The 23,856-nt window shown below is 40.9% G+C and overlaps 1 protein-coding gene across 1 annotated transcript; it reads right to left on the reverse strand.

Moving 5' to 3' along the window:
- Nucleotides 1-6,696: 6,696 nt before the first annotated feature.
- Nucleotides 6,697-8,245, reverse strand: LOC139414191 (transmembrane protein 74B-like). Its single transcript, XM_071162079.1, has one exon. It carries the CDS (start codon nucleotides 8,243-8,245, stop codon nucleotides 7,505-7,507), a length of 741 nt encoding a protein of 246 aa, XP_071018180.1. The 3' UTR covers nucleotides 6,697-7,504.
- Between the last annotated feature and the right edge of the window lie 15,611 nt (nucleotides 8,246-23,856).

A 23,856-nucleotide genomic window follows, 5' to 3' on the forward strand; every position in this document is an offset into this window, starting at 1 on the left:
GATAAACCTCCGGTATTAATTGGCAAACCCTAAAAACCACTGCACCTCCTTTACCGTGGTCGGAGTTGGCCAATTACGCACAGCGTTAACGCGATCACACTCCATCACCATCCCCGAGGTGGAAATGCGATAACCCAGGAAGGAAACGGCTCGTTTGGAGAACACACATTTCTCAGCCTTAACATACAGGTCATGCTCCAGCAGTCACCCAAGTACCTTTGCGCACCAGAGACACATGTGCGGCGCGTGTAGAATAGATCAGGATATCATCAATATACAACACCACACCCTGCCCGTGCAGGTCCCTGAGAATCTCGTCTACAAAGGATTGAAAGACGGCTGGAGCATTCTTTAACTCATACGGCATGACGAGGTACTCATAATGGCCAGATGTGGTACTAAACGCGGTTTTCCACTCGTCTCCATCCCGAATACGCACCAGATTATACACGCTCCTGAGGTCCAGTTTCGTTAAAAAACACTGAAATGATTCTACCGCAGTAGCGATGAGAGGTAGCGGGTAACTAAATCCCACTGCGATGGAATTGAGACCTCAATAATCAATGCACGGACGCAGACCTCCCTCCTTTTTTTCACAAAAAAGAAACTTGAGGAGACGGGTGACGTGGAGGGCCGAATGTACCCCTGTCCCAGAGATTCCGTGACATATGTCTCCAAAGCCAACGTCTCCTCCTGTGACAATGGGTACACGTGACTCCTGGGAAGTGCAGCATTTACCTGGAGGTTTATCACGCAATCCCCCTGTCGATGAGGTGGTAATTTGGTCGCCCTCTTCTTACAGAAGGCGAAAGCCAAATCAGCATACTCTGAGGTAATGCGCACAGTGGAAACCTGGTCTGGACTCTCCACCGATGTGGCAACGATGGAAACTCCTATACATCTACCTGAACACTCCTCTGACCACCCCTGGAGAGCCCCGTTTCCATGAAATCCTGGGATTGTGACTAGCCAGCCAGGGAACGCCCAGCACCACTGGAAACGCAGGTGAATCGATAAGGAAGAGACTAATCCGCTCCCTATGATCCCCTGTGTTACCATGTCCAGTGAAACTGTGGCCTCCCTGACCAGCCCGGACCCTAACGGTCGGCTATCTAAGGAGTGCACGGGGAAGGGTGGATCTATCGGCACCAGCGGAATCCCCAGTTTACGGGCGAGTCCGCGATCCATAAAGTTCTCAGCTACGCCTGAATCGACTAGTGCCTTATGCTGGAGAGAGGGAGAAAAGTCAGAAAAAGAAATGAATACAAACATGTGACCAACAGTGAGCTCTGGGTAGGTTTGGTACTGACTCACCTGGGGTGACCGAGAAGTGTTCTGCCTGCCCTTTCGACTCCCAGAAGAGCTCCCCCAGCACCGGTCGGAAGTGTGTCCTCTCCGCTGGTGCTGGAGGAGCCTCCTCCTCCGGTTCCCTCGATGCGACCCCCCCTAACTCCATAGGTATGGGAGCGGGAGAGCCAGGAGGCTGGAGGCGAGGTAGGGAGACCACTCCTCTTCCATCGGTCCATTCTCTCCATCATTTGGTCCAGCGCCGACCCAATCCGATGGAGGATGGCCGTATGATGGAGGACGCGCTCCTCCATAGATGGACGGGGGGTGGCCGCTGCTCCTGCTGACTCCATGGTGGTGCGGGCTTCTGTAACTACTATGAAGGAGTGGGTGCGGAGTCAGGCACAGGGAACAGAGGGTAAAGGACAATTGTTTTTTATTCCAGCGCAGGAATTTTTAAAAAAACACCAAAAGCATAACAAAGACCGTCCCAAAAACAGGACCCAACCAGTCCGGAGAAAAACAAGAAAATTGCACAAACACGAACAGAGGAAATAAGCCCGCACAAAAGCAGGCGGGCATCACCGGCTTAAATAGCCCAACTAAAACCTAAACAAGAAACAGGTGTAACCAATAAGACAAAACCAACAGAAAAGGGAAAAGGGATTAGTGGCAGCTAGTAGACTGGTGACGCCGAGCGCCGCCCGAACAGGAAGAGGAGTCACCTTCGGTGGGAGTTGTGACAACTCCACTGTAAACAATATGGCAGTACTTGAAATTGATACAACTTCATTTGAAAGGACTTTTTCTCAGATTCAGATTCCCTTTCTTTATATTTATGGCTTCCGTTCTAGGAATAGGGCATGCCTTTCATTAAATAGTAGAAAACAAATAATTCAGTCGACATTCATATCGGTTATAGATTATGGTGACGTCGTCTATATCAGTGTTTCCCAACTCCAGTCCTCGAGTACCTCCTACAGCACACACTTTTGTTGTAGGATTTGGGAAACTTAGCTTTAAAAATGCTAAATTCTCTCAGCCTCATTGCAAAAAAATGGTTGAATAGCATGAGATTAGCTATAAAACGTAACATTTTTCTCTCTCCCCCATTGCAATATCTGTAGAATTGCAGAAAATTAGCTTTAAAAGTGCAACATTTTCTCTCGGCCTCATGGCAAAATGAGTATAATAGCATAACATTTGTGTGGTGGGGGGGGGATTGACCCCAACTCTGAACTAGCCGTATGCAGTCACCATGGAAAATGTGAACAAATCTTCAGAGAGGGACTTTCTACCACAGTACGATGTCATGCAAACTGGTACTGACAAATCCGGAATTAAAGATGATACAAGAGGTATTCAATACACTATAGAAAATCCAACCTTGCCCGCGTTCCCCTTCCTATATCAATCCCAACAATCAGATAACCCCTTTTATCACCGGCCAGTCTTATTTACAAGTCCACAGATGGAGCTGAATGTTCATATTGGGCTGATAAGCAGCAAGAATAACTGAGAGTCAACCACTAAGAGAAACAATAAAGAGGACACAATAGAAAAGTAGAATAGAGAGAAACAAGAGCAACAAAGGTTTATTTGTCATACTGAAATTATTCTTAAAAATTGTCACATATACAGCTCTTAGATATATCATAAATGCAACAAGAATGGGGCATTGGATTTTCACAATATCTCACAAAACACACATGCAGTTTCAACAGCTTACTCTCTGTTACTCTTCTATCGCCACATAAGACTTCATCACTAAGTAACTGTATGACTGCTCCTTAAGAACAAGACACACATTGGCTAACAGTCGATGGTACACAAAGTTGTCCTTTACTGATCCTTAAACATGCTACTTCATTTTGCTGTGCTGATCATTATCATGGGTTAATAACTTAAAATCAATTGAGTTATCACTGGTCAGTTTTCCAAGGTCTCAGGATGTATCCACTTCCTTAAAGGTTTTGTGTCCTTGATTTGTTTTAACATTGAGGGCATTTCTACACTTTAAGATGAATCCAAAACAAACAGGATTGTTTGGAAAACAGTGTGGCGGCTACCTTGATGATAATGTACAGTTGAAGTCGGAAGTTTATATACACTTGAACTTGTTTTTCAACCACTTCACAAATTTCTTGTTAACAAACTATAGTTTTGGCAAGTCGGTTACAACATCAACTCTGTGCATGACACTTGTAATTTTTCCAACATTTGTTTATAGACAGATTATTTTACTTATAATTCCCTGTATCACAATTCCAGTGGGTCAGAAGTTTAAATACACTGAGTTGACTTAAACAGCTTGGAAAATTCCAGAAAATGAATTCATGGCTTTAGAAGCTTCTGTTAGGCTAATTGACATAATTTGAGTCAATTGGAGGTGTACCTGTGGATGTATTTCAAGGCCTACCTTCAAACTCAGTGCCTCTTTGCTTGACATCATGGGAAAATCCAATTAAATCAACCAAGACCTCAGAAAAACCTCCACAAGTCTGGTTCATCCTTGGGAGAAATTTCCAAATGCCTGAAGGTACCACGTTCATCTGTACAAACAATAGTGTGCAAGTATAAACACCATGGGACCATGCAGCCGTCATACCGCTCAGGAAGGTGACACGTTCTGTCTCCTAAAGATGAACGTACTTTGGTGTGAAATGTGAAAATCAATCCCAGAACAACAGCAAAGGACCTTGTGAAGATGCTGGATGAAACAGATACAAAAGTATATATATCCAAAGTAAAACAAGTCCTATATCGACATAACCTGAAAGGCCGTTCAGCAAGGAAGAAGCCACTGCTCCGAAACCTCCATTAAAAAAGCCAGACTACGGTTTGCAACTGCACATGGGGACAAAGATTGTACTTTTTGGAGAAATGTCCTCTGGTCTGATGAAACCATTTTTTTACTGTTTGGCCATAATGACCATTGTTATGTTTGGAGGAAAAAGGGGAAGGCTTGCAAGCTGTAGAACACCATCCCAACCGTGAAGCACGGGGGTGGCAGCATCATTTTGTGGGGGTGCTTTGCTGCAGGAGGGCCTGCTACACTTCACAAAATAGATGGCATCATGAGGCAAGAAAATTATATGGATATATTGAAGCAACATCTCAAGACATCAGTTAAAACTTGGTCGCAAATGGGTCTTCCAAATGGACAATGACCCAAGCATACCTCCAAAGTTGTGGAAAAATGGCCTAAGGACAACAAAGTCAAGGTATTGGAGTGGCCATCACAAAGCCCTGACCTCAATCCTATAGACAATTTGTGGGCAGAACTGAAAAAGCATGTGCGAGCAAGGCCTACAAACCTGACTCAGTTACACCAGCTCTGTCAGGAGGATTGGGCCTAAATTCACCCAATTTATTGTGGGAAGCTTGTGGAAGGCTACCCGAAATGTTTGACCAGAGTTAAACAATTTAAAGGGCAATGCTACCAAATACTAATTGAGTGTATGTAAACTTCTGACCCACTGGGAATGTGATGAAAGAAATAAAAGCTGAAATAAGTCATTCTCTCTACTATTATTCTGACATTTCACATTCTTAAAATAAAGTGGTGATCCTAACTGACCTAAGACAGGGAATTTTGACTAGGATTAAATGTCAGGAATTGTGAAAAACTGAGTTTAAATGTATTTGGCGAAGGTGTATGTAAACTTCCAACTTCAACTGTAATTGTGATAACATAAGTTCTTGTGTGGTTTTTGTGTGTAAAATGTGAAGATATCATGCTAACCGTCATTCAATCGTCAAATGTCAACATACATCAGTATTGCATCAACCATAATATGAATACTGTGAGCATTATTGTGATGCCACAGTTGTTCACCTTTTTGAGTGAGAAGTAGCCTAGTCCCAGATCATGTTGGTGCTATCATGTCAACTCATTGTCGTCTTTGGCATGACAAAGAGCGGCAAAGAGTGGCATGACGGCAAAAACAGACTGGTACCCAAACTAAGTGAGAAGGTATTGAAGTGTATTCCAGTTGTGCATATGTGAAATGTATGTATTCACGTGTAATAACTGAAAACTTAGACTAGCAGGGCCTTTATGAGTCCAACATCTCTGTAGTAATACAACATTACCTAACATTCATCAAACACAATCAGATTAACATGGACATTCAACGGATCCTCTCTATTTAACAGTTTGAATAACAAGCAATGCAACATTACTCTTGGTCATAACCTATAGACAGACACTTTATTGATTGTTGAAAACACCATTATAAGAAAAAGCCTCCTAAAACCTTGAACTGATATCTACGGCTAGATTACTCTGCAAGTTTCATCAATGTACAATACTTATGAGTAGGCCTATGACGTGAAAAGCAGCAATTGTGGAGGTCAAATATTTTCTACGATACATTGATCCAACAATGGTTCTGTATATATACTGTATATAAATAGTTGTTAAATATCTGTAAACTTAATTCTCTGATATATTGTCTATATTTGTTGTGAATATAATATTAACTCCATGATTCAAAATTAAAACAATGGCCACCTTTATATAACTTACAGTATTTATGGCTAATAGCAGTAAGCCAGATATTTGTAATTTCTTCCAGGAAAATGTGCTCCTCCTTTCCAAAAGTGCACTTGCCAATATAGACCAACAATGAGTATAGAACACAGCATTTGAATTATTTGATTATTATATATTATTTTACTTAGTATTATTTCTATTACTATTTGTTATTATTGTTTCACTCACTTCTCTTTGACCTGCATTGTTGGAGCTCTGAGCATACGAATATCAATGTACCCTGCAAACACATCTAACCTTGTGCATGTGACTAATACACTCGGATTTAGATGTGTTTTTATGTTGGGCTATTACATTTATTACATACACTGAATGGATATCAACTTCGCAGTTGAATTGTAAGAGAAGACAAATTGCCAAATCCTTAGCCTCAGTTGATGTTAAAGGAGCCTTAGCTTTAAATCATTAATATGCTTTCTGAGCTTTATAAATTGTCCCATTCAGTTGCTCTATATGTAATGCATCACCAGATGGTAAGAAAATCATCATCTGTATACTAGTACTTTGTTCTTACCACTTTCTTTATAAGTGATTAGCTTTCTCCATTAAATCATTTGAAAAGGCCTTTGGTTTTGCATTAAATAATTTGGTCTGTAGTAATATTTCATTTGGATAATAACTGTTATCTGGAGGCGATATGTTTCATTATCATGAATGTTTGATATTTATAATAAATAAATATTGTGCTGCTGCTGTTTAACATGCTGATTTGAAAAGAGAGAGGGGGGAGAGAGAAAAAGAGAGTTTTATTCTTCCAGCTCCATTATTCCATTGCAAAGTTTCATAAGGACTTCTATGATATATGATATATGTTACCAAATGGCTCTAATGTATTTTTAAAGATAAAGGCTAAATTTGTAGCAAACAACTGGGACAATTATAGTATATAATTATGACCCCATTTCTTTGGTCAAGACCTTGCATGATGGTATGTGTGTGTGGACATTCTCCTTAACACGTTTTGGAGGAAAAGTTGTTGCCGGTTCTCCACATTTGGTATATATATTTCTACATCATTATGAAATAAAATAATCTGTTGTTTTCTTAAATTCATCAAAAACCTGGCCCAAAGCCTCTGATGCATATCTAACATTTCACTTGCTTCGATGTTATTGTTTGTGCTGCTGTATATTCTTGCCAAGACCCCGTTATAATAACAACCAACAGGTTAAGTGGCTCCAGTGAGTTGCTACATATTTAACTTGGCTTATTGGCTCACATGAGCTTAGAATGTTAGCATATGTGTACACAATTTACAGTGACTAACTTTTTAAGGCATCGTATCCTTACATGATAACAATAACAACAACAGCATTTGTAGGCCTATACATATTGTACATGTTTTGTTCATTAACAATGTGATAAATATATTATCCAGACATATATTCAAGTCTTGAAAAGATGCTGATAGCCATCTGTTTACAGCATGTCAAGTTAGCCTATACAATGAGTTCCTCAAGGGGGCCCATTGTGCTTTTCAGATCCATCTCAGTCTCTGATTTGATCCTACATCCAACAATACATGATGTGTAGTTCCAGATGTGCTCTTAGTCTTAACCACATTCAGCTTACCTTGCTTGCTTCACTTTTCACAAAGCCCCTCAAGCAATGATAAAAACCCTTCACATAGTCTGTGGATAGAAATGTGCTCAGATTGTGCTACTCCTGTTGGGTTCCACTGGACATCTGTGTTCCATCTGTACTTATGGCTGGAGCTGTGGTGCCAGTGTGACTAGGTTCACATTCAACAATAGATTCTGCCCCCTCGCCCAACTGTCTCATCCGCAGGTGAATCGACCCGTACGTCTTCCTGGGTTGGACAAAAGTCCTCTGGCGGTACAGCTCACCTTTGCATATGGACACCATTAGCAAGATGGACAAGAGCATTCCCCCTAGAGTCAACAGTCCCAGGCCTGCTATGATACACTTGTCGAGGTGCGAGCCCAGTTGTGCGTAGTACATCTCCAGTTTCTCCATCTGACGAGCTGACACCAGGTCTGGGTTGACCTTAGCCTCTCTGGGGATGGTATAGGCAATGATTACCAGTACTATTCCACCCACCAAGAACACCAGGGCAGATATGAACCCATAGTCGACAGAATGGTCATTGAAGTCAGTCACATGGCCCTCCTCAGACCGGGGTGACAGCTCATTTCGCTGGAAAGGCTGGGGTTGTGTCTGGTAGCCCCTATCATTAGACATGGACCGATGAACACTCGAGCTGGCTGGGTCACTGAACCTCATCTCGTGCTCTTCTTCCTGATATGACGTGTTCTCGATTCCAGCTCTGGGCGCTGTCCGAGGACCTTGTCCCGGAGTTGTAGCGGCCTCGCAGGCAGCGCGCTTGTCCCCATCCCCCAATTCATGGAGCTCTACGGATTTCACAGACTCCATCGACATTCAGTGGATCTGCTCATGTCGTTAAATTATGCCACCCTTAATTATTTTGCTGAACACCTGCAGAAATGTATGAAATTATGAAATAGACATTGACATGTAGGCTTATTACGCATGCAGTGCCTGCCTCTCAAATTTGAATAGTCCACCATATTTAGTGAAATCTAAGCGTAATTTAAATCGAAATAGAATATTCTAGGTTAACAAAGGCCACAATATATTTCTTTAAATGAGATAGAATAACATATGCAGTCGTCACAAAACAATAAGTATTTCAAATTAAAGCGTTGAAGTGTGTAAACCTTGGTCATGGAGAGCGCATTCCTTAATCAGGAAAATCACTGCCTAGAAGTGCACTAATCACATTGAACGCTGGCAATGTTAACAATCCAAACCCGCATTTACTGATCCATGCAGGCTATTTTAATTATACGTATATTAAACACTTCACTGTTGATTCGCAGATTGTAGACTATTTATTTGGGAATAAATGCATCCCTCCCACCATTTAACCTCGATGGAACGCCACCATGTAGTGCTACTGCTGGTAACACAGATGCTCCGATTATCATTAAAAAGGGTGGAGAGAGTCAAAAAACGTTGATATATTATTAACAAGAACAACCTTTTTCATTATCATAATCATAGCGCATCTGCTAATTGTATGCTACCAGATCTAGAGATTGACGAGAGTCTAGCTGTGTGACAATAGACTGTAGGCTAAATATTTACCTCAAACAGTCGGCTACTGACACATTTTCTATATGAATTAGGCCTATATATCATGAAATCCCTTCAATTTTAGCACACGATAGAGGTTTAATAGTTTTTAAAAACAGTGCACAATCAACACTGGGATGACCTTGATGACCATCACAATAACGTTGCCTATTTATTAGATGAAATGTTACGTTTTAAGAGGTCGATATCTATATATAGGCCTATGCGTCAATGAATCAAAGAGGACAAATATTCAACAATAATCACATACTATACTACAATACTATAACAAACATCCCATGCATAAAAAAACAAACGGCCTACTCCTCTCTTGATATATCAATATTAAACACAATAAAGAAAAACCTACCCCAGGTGTTGATGCACCAGTGATAAGATTTTTTTTGTACAAAGATGCCGGTTGCGAGTGAGACGGAAAGACCTCGAGAGGACTGGCCATGCGCAAACAAACAGCGCCGTGAAATTGGTGGTTGAAGGCGAGCGCATCGCTTCAGTCGGTAGTAGAGCCTTCAGTCATAATAAAAGCATAACCTGCACACACAGAGCTGTAACTACATATGAGTACGAGATCCGGACCTCGGTCATTTTTTAAAAATAAAATAAAAACTATATATAGCCTGTTTATATAGTTTATACACAATCAAGAAATAAATTACGGATCAACATCTAAATATTATTCCCAGCATTGATCAAAGCTCAGAACGCTTATAGGCCTATTCTTGATCGGACTGAGTTTCTAATCACGCCTGTCTCTTTGTGAACGAGTAGAATCATTCGTTATGTTCGTCTGCTTCCCCCGGATTTGCCTTTTTTAGCAGCACATTCACCCCTCTCTCAATCGGCTTCCTCCGAGGGCCTGAGACGTGAAACGACCTAGCCTACCCCAGCTCGCAGTCGGCTCAAGTTTGTAGCCTGTCATGATTCACACGTGTCATTTAATTTCACAGATAGAACAATGAGACAAAAATGCATTCCCTTGGCTTTTCCACTCACTACAAAACTTAGTCCACTCTGCAGTCGGAGAAGATGTAACGAGATGGATTACATTTTATCTCAATACAATTTTCTGTTCCCAAAACTAAAATCTGTTACGAACAGAGTGAACTAAGTTTTGTAGATCTTACGCTTTGCCAAAGTTTCAAAAGATTGCGTTGTTTTGAAGGAGTGCAAATGCGAATTTAGTTATTACACACGCGCACTTCACAAAGTAGGGGTTCCCTAATGGTAATATGCAAATGTATGACAGAACGCGCCAATAGGATCTCTCTACCTCTGCTTGACTCCGCCCATCTCCTTGCTTGTTCTTCCACTATGACTCATTTGTTACCATTTGAAATGACAGGCTGTGGTCTTTCGTGGTTTATTTATTAATTTATTTGCTTGTATCATGACGTGTGAAAAATGTAACGTGGCAAAGTTATAACTTGACATTTTAATACATTCAGCACTATTTGCAAGCGTGCAGCTCAATTTGAGGTCTGATTTGAGCCAGTCTTTGTTGTTGGAGAATCATTACTGTGCCGTTTGAATGTTAATAACATACAGTGTATAGTTAGTTGTCTAATGTTTGTGGGGCATATAACTTGTTTAATGATACTCCTCAATCACTACAATCAATAAAATATTTTCTTGAGTGTAATTTAAACAGAGCTGAGATTTGCTTCAAAGTGCATTCACCCTATTGCTTACACCTATCAAGTTGTTTCAGATATACACAAGTGCCTAGGGAGGAGGGGTTAGGGTTTCTTCTGGTCAGGGCCTAACTATACTGGCCCAATATTCACATTGCCTAGAAATATGACTTATTGGGACAGTGGTTTGGGTGTTTGTCATTAGTGCTGGTGACCTGGGTTCAAGACCTGTTAGGGGAGACACCCTACTCTCATATTCTTAGAAATCTACTATATGTTAATGTTATTATTGCTGTTTTAAATATAATTTATCAGACATTTCAATTGTTTTTGTCAAAATGTAGTTGTATATGCATATTTGTTTATTATCATAATGTGTATAGATTTCTACGCATTTCTGGAACTTTGGCTACCGGCTTTATGGCTTTGTGCACGACCTCCAGATGCTTCTTCAGGTTTGATGTGGTGTTTCTGGACAAAGAGATCAATGCTGCCTTTGCAGAGTTTGCATTTGACTAAAATGTTGTTCTCTTTCTCCTCGATTAACTCAAAATAATGGGACCATATTCCCAAGGAAAAGGTTTAGTGGGGTAACAACACAGCTTTAAGACAGCATGAATTCTGTTAGCATTAGACAAGGCTTTAAAAAATATATATAACACGTCGGTAGAGATATGCTTCTGAAAGTAATATATAGCTTACTTGAAAAAGTAACAAATAATATTACAATATTTGAAGACAGTAACTCATATATTACTCTGTTACTCATAAAAGTAATAAAACTGTAACTGTAACTGTAAGTAATATATTACCCCCAACACTGGTCCCAAGCTATTCTATTGCAATTTGTCTATTTTTACACATTCAAACTTGGAGATGGAACTTTGTGTTGTGTATTGTTTTGGAATAACTGGCAACATCATTGCTTAAACGGCAAATGTGAGAAAGTTTCTGATATTCTAAGAATATGGCAACTATGTTCTGAGTACATTTCAGAAGCAATGTTTCGGCAACAGTCCCATTAGTTCTCTTATAAACTGCTTACACAGACAACTTATATTTGGATGATTTAGCTTATTCATTATTCATAATTAATTCATCATTATCGTTTTGGTTCATGCATGTGACCGACCAATACCTCACAAGGTTTCTTCTCTCCAAGTTGAGACCCTGAAACTGAGATATCCCTTTCATTCTCAAAACAAGGTTCTGGGCATACTGACAAATTGCAGATACTGATAGTGAGGATTCCTCCGAAGCACGATCAATCAGTCACTTACATAAACCCAGAAATTGGTCATTAGAAAAGCACAAACATAACATTTTCCATCACACAGTTTGTGTTTTATGCCAATTTTCTGTATAAATAGCCTGTATATATACAGTATATATATATATGTAAACAGACCATAAAATGTCAAAATGTTTGGTTTCTTGGAAAGCTGTGAGTGCAATTATGATCAGTACTTGTTGCATTTAGGCCTACAACTTGTCTTCGTTCTATCAGCAACTGATTTCAGCCAGTGTATAGCTGTGGATTGACTGCATTATTTGAATGTAATGTTGGCATATAGGCAGTTATTTAAAAAAAAATTATGGAATCATTCCTCTAATACTGTCTGGCTAACTAACATACAGTACAGATAAATTCTTCAAATTCATTATTTTACATAGTATCTTATCACAGCACTGGCAAACCATGGCTGACCAACTCCCTGACCAAAAGACTGACATTTAGACCATCATAAGAAGGTTCATGTCCATTCTAGTATTATAATTCCTAACTCTATGGCGGTAATTCACTCACACCACAGATGAAAATGTTCAGGTTCTCTCACAGCGTTCCCGCCTCAGAGTGAGCGGTGGTGGTGCAAGGGGAGACATAACGTTAGCCAGTCTCTTGACAGTTGCCTTCTAAGAGCGAGAAACAAACCAAATGGAAATCGCTCACCGTCCTCACAGCGTCCCACCGTAGCTAAGAGTTGATTATATTTGCCAACTACAATTTATATTAGCTAGTTATAGAGTGGCGAAGAGGAGGAGGACCTCAGCGGACCCTTTGTGTCCGGAAGTAATTCACCCCTTCATTTTTGTCATTGCACTCTGTGGAGTTACTATTTTCTCGTGTCAATTCACTCGTGACATTCCTGGATTACTCATTATATTAATAAAGTTGGATTTAAATAACAAATATGATTGTCCATTTAAAAAAAAGGTTAAGGGTACAAGACCATGTACATATCTGGCTGTGTTGGCAAAATCACAACATATCCCATCAAGCCATGGTCGAGGGGAGAGGCTGCCTATTGTCACAGTTCCAAGACAAGTCAGAAACGTCCAGCTACCCTACGCCAATAACATGGAACTTGAATCCATGTTAGGTACCTGGGGTGGCAGGTAGCCTAATGGTTAGAGCGTTGAGCCAGTAACCAAAAGGTTACTAAATTGAATCCCTGAGCTGACAAGGTAAAAATCTGTCGTTCTGCTCCTGAACAAAGCAGTAAACCCACTGTTCCCCGGTAGGCTGTCATTGTAATAAAGAATTTGTAATTAACTGACTTGCCTAGTTAAATAAAAGGTAAAATAAAAACATTGTCTTATGACATACAGTTAAAGTTGGAAGTTTATATACACCTTAGCCAAGTACATTTAAACTCAGTCTTTCACATTCCTGACATTTAATCCTAGTAAAAATTCTGTGTCTTAGTTCAGTCAGGATCACCACTTTATTTTAAGAATGTGAAATGTCAGAATAATAGTTGAGAAAATTCTTTATTTCAGCTTTTATTTATTTCATCACATTCCCAGTGGGTCAGAAGTTTACATACACTCAATCAGTATTTGGTAGCATTGACATTAAATTGTTAAACTTGGGTCAAACGTTTCGGGTAGCCTTCCACAAGCTTCCCACAATAAATTGGGTGAATTTAGGCCCATTCCTCCTGACAGAGCTGGTGTAACTGAGTCAGGTTTGTAGGCCTTCTTGCTAGCACACGCTTTTTCAGTTCTGCCCACACATTGTCTATAGGATTGAGGTCAGGGCTTTGTGATTGCCACTCCAGTACCTTGACTTTGTTGTCCTTAAGCCATTTTGCCACAACTTTGGAGGTCTGCTTTGGGTTGTTGTCCATTTGGAAGACCCATTTACGACCAAGCTTTAACTTTAACTGATGTCTTGAGGTGTTGCTTCAATATATCAACATAAGTTTCCTCCTCATGATGCATCTATTTTGTGAAGTGCACCAGTCCCTCCTGCAGCAAAGCACCCACCACAACATGATGCTGCCATCCCCATCCTTCACGGTTGGGATGGTGTTCTTCGGCTTGCAAGCCTCCCCCTTTTCCCTCCAAACATAACGATGGTCATTATGGCCAAACAGTTCTATTTTTGTTTCATCAGACCAGAGGACATTTCTCCAAAAAGTATAATCTTTGTACCCATGTGCAGTTGCAAACCGTAGTCTGGTTTATTTAATGGCGGTTTCGGAGCAGTGGCTTCTTCCTTGCTGAACGGCCTTGATTGATTTGCACATTTCACACCAAAGTACGTTCATCTCTAGGAGTCAGAGCGCGTCTTCCTGAGCGGTATGATGGCTGTGTGGTCCCATGGTGTTTATTCTTGCGTACTATTGTTTGTACAGATTAACATGGTACCTTCAGGTGTTTGGAAATTGCTCCAAAAGATGAACCAGACTTGTGGAGGTCTACAATTCAAGCAAAGAGGCACTGGGTTTGAAGGTAGACCTTGAAATACATCCACAGGTACACCTCCAATTGACTCAAATTATGTCAATTGGCCTAACAGAAGCTTCTAAAGCCATTACATCATTTTCTGGAATTTTCCAAGCTGTTTAAAGGCACAGTCAACTTAGTGTATGTAAACTTCTGACCCACTGGAATTGTGATACAGGGAAAAGTGAAATAATCTGTCTGTAAACAATTGGAGGAAAAATTACTTGTAGATGTCCTAACCGACTTGCCAAAACTATAGTTTGTTAACAAGAAAATTTGTGGAGTGGTTGAAAAACGAGTTTTATTGACTCCAACCTAAGTGTATGTATACTTCCGACTTCAACTGTATATCTCGAAACAGTCATGACTATTTAGCAAAAATAATTGTCAAGTTTTTTACCAACTAATTTCTTAGTTACGTGATTGTATAACTAGCAAAGGAGTTTTGAAGTTGAGGGTGCAGTATTTATGAAGTTTGGCAATGAGAATAAAAACTACCAAAGTTCAGCAAGTTAAGCCAGGGAAAACCGGGAAAATTAGCTCGGGCCTAGTGCGCATGTGCACCCATGCACAATAGTCTATTTCAGGAGACATATTGCAGTTTCTCTGCTCTGATATCAGGAGCCGGCGGCAAAAAGTTTGATTAAATAAATCAGACGACTCACATTTAAGGATAGTGAATCTATATGCAATTCCGAAATCAGCTGTAACTGTCAATAGTAAAGCTTAATACAATGTTTGAGTGAACCCTGAACACAGAAAATGAATGGTGAAGTCACTTCCAGACACGGTAGACTCCTCCTCACCACTCTTTTTTTTATTTGTATTTCACCCCCCTTTTTCTCCTCAATTTCGATCCTGTCTCATCACTGCAACTCCCAAACGGGCTCGGGATAGGCGAAGGCAGAGTCCCCCGCCAGCTTAACCCGGAAGCCAGCCGCACCAATGAGTCGGAGGAAACACTGTTCAACTGGCGATAGGTGTCAGCCTGCAGCCACCCGGCCCACCACAAGGAGTCGCTAGGGCATGATGAGCCAAGTAAAGCCACCTCGGCCAAACCCTCCCCTAACCCGGACGACGCTGGGCCAATTGTGCACCGTCCTATGAGACTCCTGGCCATAGCTGTAGTAACGCGCCACTTGTAAACCTGCGCCACTCGGAGGCCTTTCCTCACCACCTTATTAGCTATAGAGCTCAACAGCTTGTAGTCTTAAAAACGTAAATAAGTTACCGCTGGTTCATTCAGCCATTGCTATGGGGAAAGTGAATGGGGAAAGAATAGAGTTTTGGGAGAAATGCAGAAATAAGGTCTGAGATTAACACAAGCTATGGATATCTTATATGTTTTGTTCTATGAGATAATTCAGAAAGTTAACATGACCTTTGTGAATGCTTTTATGTGTTTATGTGCTTTTTTTGATGACATAAATGTTTCAAAAGTCACAAAAAGTGATGATAACTGGAGAAGATTATCTCATATAACAAAACATGCATTATAATGCGAAACATGATGTGATGGCGACAGATGAATGGCACGAGAATGAGCCTCAGGATATCATCACGGTATCTCTGTGCAAATTGTTGTCTGTAGCTTATACCTTCCCATACCATAACGCCACCGCCACCATGGTGCACTCTGTTCACAATGTTGACATCAGTAAACCGCGCACCCACACGATGCCATACCCGTGGGCTGCGGTTGTGAGGCCGTTTGGATGTACTACCAAATTCTCTTAAACAACGTTGGAGGTGGCTTATGATAAAGAAATTAACATTAAATTCTCTGGTAATAGCTATTGTGGACATTTCTGTATTCAGCATTCCAATTGCACATTCCATCAAAACTTGAGACCTCTGTGGCATTGTGTTGTGTGACAAAACCGCACATTTTATAGTAGCATTTTATTGTCCCCAGCCCAAGGTGCAACCGTGTAATGATCATGCTGTTTAATCAGTTTATTGTTATGCCACACCTGTCAGATGGATGGATTATATTGGCAAAGAAATGCTCACTAACAGGGATGCAAATAAATATGAGAAATTATTTTTAGAGAAATAAGCTTTTTGTGCATATGGAACATTTCTGGGATCTTTTATTTCTGCTCATGAAACATGGAACCAACACTTTACGTGTTGCGTTCATTTTTTGTTCAGTGTATTTAGGCTTGCCATAACAAAGGCGTTAAATACTTATTGACTCAAGACATTTCAGCTTTTTTGAGGCTCAGTGTATCTCACCGTGTGTCAGCTGGTTGCAGGAGGATTTAATAAGTGCCCTGGTGTTTAAATCCACAGGATGAATAGCTATTCCCAGAGCATAACATATGCCCACAGGCAATCTGAGATCCATCCCTCCCTTCTCCCCACTCCTTTCCCTCCCACTCTCTCTCTGTCCTTACACAGCCAGTCAATGACCTAGGAAGCCATCTAAACCCCTGAGGACACATTCAACCCGGCTGGGGTTTCAACAGCACTGGGCTAGATGGAACCACAAAGCTTTTTATCATTTGGTCCCAGTCTTAACACCACACATTACATCGAGTTACTGGATATGAGAGGCTCTTCTTCTTGCTGTTGGCATCTGTGAAGAGGAGGAGCAGGACGGGAGAGTTTGGAGAATGTGAGTCAGCCATGTGATTACTCACATTGATTTCCGTTACATCTGCTCCGTCCCACTACATCATTAAGGGAGAGGGCTCCCACAGCGAATTGACAATTCCAATTTAGCAACTTTCAAGAGATTGATTATGTATATTTGGTTGGATGTTGGAGAGACAACAGTACAGCAGGTAGGTGATCCACTAGGGTTGAACCATCCTGTAGTTGGAAAACACAGAGGTAACACGTAGACCTACTGTAACATGTACAGTGGGGCAAAAAAGTATTTAGTCAGCCACCAATTGTGCAAGTTCTCCCACTTAAAAAGATGAGAGAGGCCTGTAATTTTCATCATAGGTACACTTCAACTATGACAGACAAAATTAGCAAAAATAATCCAGAAAATCACATTGTAGGATTTTTAATGAATTTATTTGCAAATTATGGTGGCCCGTCAGGTAGTCCAGCATCCAGTTGCAGAGGGAGGTGTTTAGTCCCAGGGTCCTTAGCTTAGAGATGAGCTTTGAGGGCACTATGGTATTGAACGCTGAGCTGTAGTCAATGAATAGCAGGAACTCCTTTTGTCCAGGTAGGAAAGGGCATTGTGGAGTGCAATAGAGATGGCATCATCTGTGGATCTGTTGGTGCGGTATGCAAAGTGTTGTGGGTCTAGGGTTTCTGGGATAATGGTGTTGACGTAAGCCATGACCAGCCTTTCAAAGCATTTCATGGCTACAGATGTGAGTGCTATGGGTCGGTATTCATTTACGCAGGTTGCCTTAGTCCCTGTGCCCAAGAATACTATGGTGGTCTGCTTTAAACATGTTTTTATTACAGACTCAGTCTGGTTGAAAATGTCAGCTGGGCAGCACATGCTCAGAGTACACATCCTGTTAATCTGTCTGGCCCTGCGGCCTTGTGAATGTTGACCTGTTTAAAAGGTCTTAGTTACATCGGCTATGGAGAGCGTGACTACACAGTCGTCCGGAACAGCTGATGCTTTAGTGTTGCTTGCCTCGAAGCGAGCATAGAAGTAATTTAGCTCATTTGGTAGGCTCGTGTCACTTGGCAGCTCGCGCCTGTGCTTCCCTTTGTAGTTTGTAATAGTTTGCAAGCCCTGCCACATCCGACAATCGTCGGAGCCAGTGTAGTACGATTCAAATCTTAGTCCTGTATTGACGCTTTGCCTGTTTGATGGTTCGTCTGAGGGAATAGAGGGATATCTTATAAGCGTCCGGGTTACAGTTCTGCTCCTTGAAAGCGGAAGCTCTACCCTTTAGCTCAGTGCGGATGTTCCCTATAATCCATGGCTTCTGGTTAGGGTATGTTGGTAGGTCACTGTGGGGACGACGTCATCGATGCACTTATTGATGAAGCCAGTGACTGATGTGGTGTACTCCTCAATACCATAGGATGAATTCTGGAACATATTCCAGTCTGTGCTAGCAAAACAGTCCTGTAGCTTAGCATCTGCGTCATCTGACCACTTCTTTATTGACCGAGTCACTGGTGCTTCCTGCTTTAGTTTCTGCTTGTAAACAGGAATCGGGAGGATTTTCCAGATTTGCCAAATGGAGGGCGAGCTTTGTACGTGTCTCTGTCTGTGGAGTAAAGGTGGTCTAGAGATATTTTTCCTCTGGTTGCACATTTAACATGCTGGTAGAAATGAGGTAAGACGGATTTAAGTTTCCCTGCATTAAAGTCCCCGGCCACTAGGAGCGCTGCCTCTGGATGAGCGTTTTCCTGTTTGCTTATGGCCTTATACAGCTCATTGAGTGCGGACTTAGTGCCAGCATCGGGTTGTGCTGGTAAATAGACAGCTATGATAAATATAGATGAAAACTCTCTTGGTAAATAGTGTGGTCTACAGTTTATCATGAGATACTCTACCTCAGGCAAGCAAAACCTTAAGACTTCCTTTAAACCTCTACGGGATTGGTGTCCCGTACAAAATGTTCTTAGCTTTAAAAATGATAGGCTGACAGAGTTTTACCTATGACTTCAGGAACAACATTTTGGATTATTCTGTTTATGTAACCAATTAGTGAACACCATTTATTCTGCTTCCAGGTTGCTGACGATAATAGAATGGCTTGGAAATGTAAGTTGTGTGCAACCCCATTTCACATTTACTAAAACACTATCATCTAAAGCAGTTATTCCTCGAGTCCACTGCCATGTCTTTATGAAGATTGTGTTTGCACATTTCAATGCACTTCAAACTCCTCTATCGCAATAAGGCAGGTCAGAAATACTGTTGGTCAGGAGCATGCATCTTTTAACTGCCCTCTGTGTGCATTCAAGCAACCTTTCTTGTAATCTGTACTCTTCAGTCACCTTAGGGGAAATGTAAAGAAGCATGAGATGGTGGCATGCCCATTTAAGAGTTGCGATTACCGCACAAATGCATACTCATTTAATTCACACAAGAGTAGGACACACCAAGTGAGTGTTAGGTCAGGTTTCCGTGATGACATTGTCTGTCAGCAAACTGATAACTCCCCTGCCACTAGCTCAGATGACTTAAATGAAGAATGTCCCGGCCAGAGCACAGAAATAGATGCTTCAGACAATGATGACACTGGTGAATTGAGGAATCAGCTGAAACAAAATGGAACTTTATTTTAGAAAAATGCAGTCTATCCTTCATGTGTCAGATACAGCTACAAGAAATCGTTTAACACTCAAATCAGATTTTCTCCAAGTCCCAACCATTAATCAAGGAGGCAATTAACGAGGTATTGTAGAAGCATGACCACTCTATTAGTGATACTACCCTTAAAGAAGTTGTCAGTGCGGTCATAGACAGTGATATTCTTGCCAGTGGTAGTGCTGAAGGTGCAGTTATCTTCCAAGAGGAGAAAAACATTTGTTGAGAGAAACTATCCCATGGTAAAGCCATTTAGACTTCGAGCAACCTGCACACACAATGGTGTATGTTCCAATACTTTAGATTCTTCAAGATCTGTTTAAAAACACTGATATTCTAAGCAAGATCTCAGCAGCAAATATTGAGCCAAGTCACTACGAGTCCCACAAAGATGGTTCATATTTCCATGAAAATGACATTCTCAACAGGAGAACTTAAACTGTCACTCCAGCTGTATATTGATGAATCAGCCTCACACACTTAAAAGCTTGCTGCAATGTGTAAAGTGACAGACCTCCAAAAGTATGGTTACGCAGCTGTACTTGTACCATTATTACATGACATTCGTTCTCTTGAATAGGATGGCGTTTTTATTGATTGGGGGGTGGGGGTAATAGTCTTTTAGAGCAGAGTATGTTTGTAGATTCTGTATGGCCACCAACAAACAGATTCAGTCCAATAAGGAGAATTTAGCCTGACAACTAAAGCCTGTTGAGCTGTCTCTTTGCCCTAAAAGAGATGATTCACCTTAAGTACTTCACTTTCGACTATTTAAACAGGAAGATAGCATTGTTTCCATATCAGCACACAGACAAAGTTGATAGACCACAGCTCATTCCCAAGACTTTCACCTCTAAAGGTACAATAGGAGGAATGGACATGAGGGTGATGGTTCATGGGCAGTTTTGATGGACTTGAAAAAAAAGTGGTAGAATTGGCTTGTGTCCAGTGTTTACATATTGAGTATTTGCAGTGTAAAATTAGTGACCATAGACAGATTCTTAAAGAGATCTTCCCGGAGTATAGACTTCGCCATAAACATCACTATGTCGAGCACTATCCCAACCTTAAGTGTTTTGGACCCTTGGTGCACCTCTGGACTATGCGGTTTGAGGGCAAATATTGTTTCTTCAAAAGTATTGTATACGACACACAGAACTGTAAGAACATTTTGAAGACATTGGCAAGCAGACACGAGTACTTGATGGCTTATCTCAGTCTTCCATCATTTTTCACACCACAGACCCTAACATCTAATGTCTATCCTAGTTTCACCACTACATTGAGGGAGAGACGACTATCAACACAATCTGCACTACATCGAAGGTCACCGTTGATGGCACAGACTATACCCCTGGTTTGTTTGTGTCAGTTGGAGTAGGTGGGGAGGCTGCCTCAGTTCTGCAAAATTGCTCATATATATCTCTTGTGAATAACAATGTTTATTTTCTATGCAGTCATTGAGTCATGGTATGTAGAACATCCTTGTTCCTATGAGCTATCATCTACAAGTTAGCCTGTCTGTCCAATTGCAATCTGAGTTCAACGACACTGTCACCTTTTCTGCATACAACATTGATGTCCAGCTGCTGTTGACCCCCAAGAGGTTCATTCGAGTGAGAAAAATGTTGAACAATTTATGGTGTGTCATTATTTGTTTAATGAAGTGTTACCATTTGTATTGTTTTGATATTCCAAGTGCAACCTCTCACTTCGTGGATGTCATTAAGGCAGCCCCCTGCACCTCTCCAATTCAGAGGGGTTGGGTTAAATGCGGAAAACACATTTCAGTTGAATAAATTCAGAAGTACAACTGACTAGTGTTAGAGTTGTGTCAATTCAAATCTGGTATCAGGATAAATATGACATTGAGTCAACAATTGTATACTATGTATTTTTTATTAGCTAAGCAATAAGTGCCATGAGGCCGAAGGAATTGTCTGTAGAGCGCAGAGAAAGGTTTCCAAAAACACAGTGGCCAAAAACACAAATGGAAGAAGTTAGGAAGCACCAAGACTCTTCCTAGAGCTAGGAGCCCGGCCAAACTGAGCAATCAGGGGCCCTGGTCAGGGTTCCTCTGGAGATGGGAGAATCTTCCAGAAGGACAACAGTCTCTGCAGCGCTCCACCAATTAGGCCTGTATGGTAGAGTGGCCAGACAGAAGCCACTCCTCCATAAAAGGCACATGATAGCCCGCTTGGAGTTTGCCAAAAGGCATATCAAAGACTCTCAGACCATGAGAAACGAGATTCTCAGGCCTGATGAAACCAGGATTGAACTCTTTGTCTGAATGCCGAGCGTCACGTATGGAAAAAACCTGGCACCCTTCCTACGGTGAAGCATGGTGGTGGCAGCATCATGCTGTGGGGATGTTTTTCAGCGGCAGGGACTGGGATACTAGTCAGGATCGAGGGAAAGATGAACGGAGCAAAGTAGAACAATCCTTGATGAAAACCTGCTCCAGAGCACTCAGGACCTCAGACTGGGGTGAAGGGTCACCTTTCAACAAGACAATGACCCTAAGCACACAGCCAAGACAACGCAGGAGTGGCTTCAGGACAAGTCTTAATGTCCTTGAGTGGCCCAGGCATGTCTCAGACTTGAACCCGATATCACATCTCTGGAGAGACCTGAAAATAGCTGAGCAGCGACGCTCCCCATTCAACCTGACGGGGCATGAGATGATCTGCAGAGAAGAAGAAATTCCCTAAATACTGGTGTGCCATTCTTGTAGCGTCATACCCAAGACGACTCGAGGCAGTAATCGCTGCCAACGGTGCTTTAACAAAGTACTGAGTAAAAGGGTCTGAATACTTATGTAAATTATGTTAATTTGTGTTTTATCCTTTGGCAAAAATCTCTAAAAGACTGTTTTTGATTGGTCATTATGGGGTGTTGTGTGTAGATTGAGGAAAATGTTTTAATCCATTTGAGAATAAGACTAACTTAATAACAAAATGTGGAAAAAGTCAAGGGGTAGGAGTACTTTCCGGATGCACTGTATATAAAATATATATAATTTCCCTTCATTTTAAACTCTCCCCTAATTGGAGTAAACTAATGGACCACACTTAGGCTACTACTTCTAATTTATACATTTCACGGACCTAGTATATTTTACAATAATTTTTGTTTTTAATCCTATCCTTCAGCTATCCTCAACCTCTCCCATCAGTCTCTGAAGACCATCCAGTTTTGATTTCAATTAGAATTTTTTTTGCCAAATAAGTTGCACTCTCATTTCCATTGACACTAGCGGGTGGGGAATGAGAAACAGAGGAGAAAGATAATAGAGACAGAAAAAGAGGGTTCTACTAAGCTATATGGAATTGTTGAGGTCATACCAAGGATCATTTAGCCATTTGATTTTGAATGAAAGACCACTTGATTTAAAAAAATAAAAAAAAAGTGGGCCTTATTGCCATTAGCCCACACAAACGCATTGAATAACATTACATGGAACAAGAGAGTTCCCACCAAAAACCTAAAGGAAGTTTGTTCTAAAGCGTCCGTCCAATATTGGAGATATAGAGATTATCAGGAAACAATAAAAAAATAAAAAATGAACCCCTTATTTTAGACACTAAACAGTCTCCATACATACTTCCATTAATTTTTTTAACTGGTAGCGGGGGACCTGAATACGATTTCTCTGTGAAAACGAAAACTGTGTATTTATCATGATGGATATCAAGGCAATCTGAGGATACCTACTTTTTAGTGTTCATGTTATTTCATCTTGCATCTACAATTTTTGGAAAATGTACATTTATGAGAATCATCGATTGTCCAGACATATCCCATTATGCTGGGATAAATTTATATCCACTCAGATTACGTGGTATGAAAGTTCTAGAAAAAGGGAAGGAAATGACCCTTTGGCATCTCTTTTCCCAATAGTGAACGCATTTGCTACATACTTTAGTTTTATGCTCTTGTGAAGGTGAGCTGTAATAGATGGAGCAAAGAAAATGATATACTGTGACTAAAAATAGAGGGCAGGATTTCCTGAGCTCACTGAAGGCCGTTATTCAAATTGAGTATTTGACAGCTTCTAATGTAGCCTATTCATTCTACAGTGTTTTGCATTCTGGAGTTGTTTTTTAAACACAAAAACAGTAATAAAAAAAACAGAATGTAATAAATATTTTATTACAACATTTTGCTGGACATAAACCAGTGAAGTCTGAAAAACATTTGAATAAGATGTCAGTAAAAGCAAACTATTATGTTAAGTTGGGTAGCAGACATAACTTGGATAA

This window comes from Oncorhynchus clarkii, chromosome 7 (genome assembly GCF_045791955.1).
Source record: "Oncorhynchus clarkii lewisi isolate Uvic-CL-2024 chromosome 7, UVic_Ocla_1.0, whole genome shotgun sequence".
Lineage (NCBI taxonomy): Eukaryota > Metazoa > Chordata > Actinopteri > Salmoniformes > Salmonidae > Oncorhynchus > Oncorhynchus clarkii.

Excerpts from the sequence above, each read along its gene's own strand:
- LOC139414191 (XM_071162079.1), bottom strand. The coding sequence starts at position 8,245 with ATGTCGATGGAGTCTGTGAAATCCGTAGAGCTCCATGAATTGGGGGAT.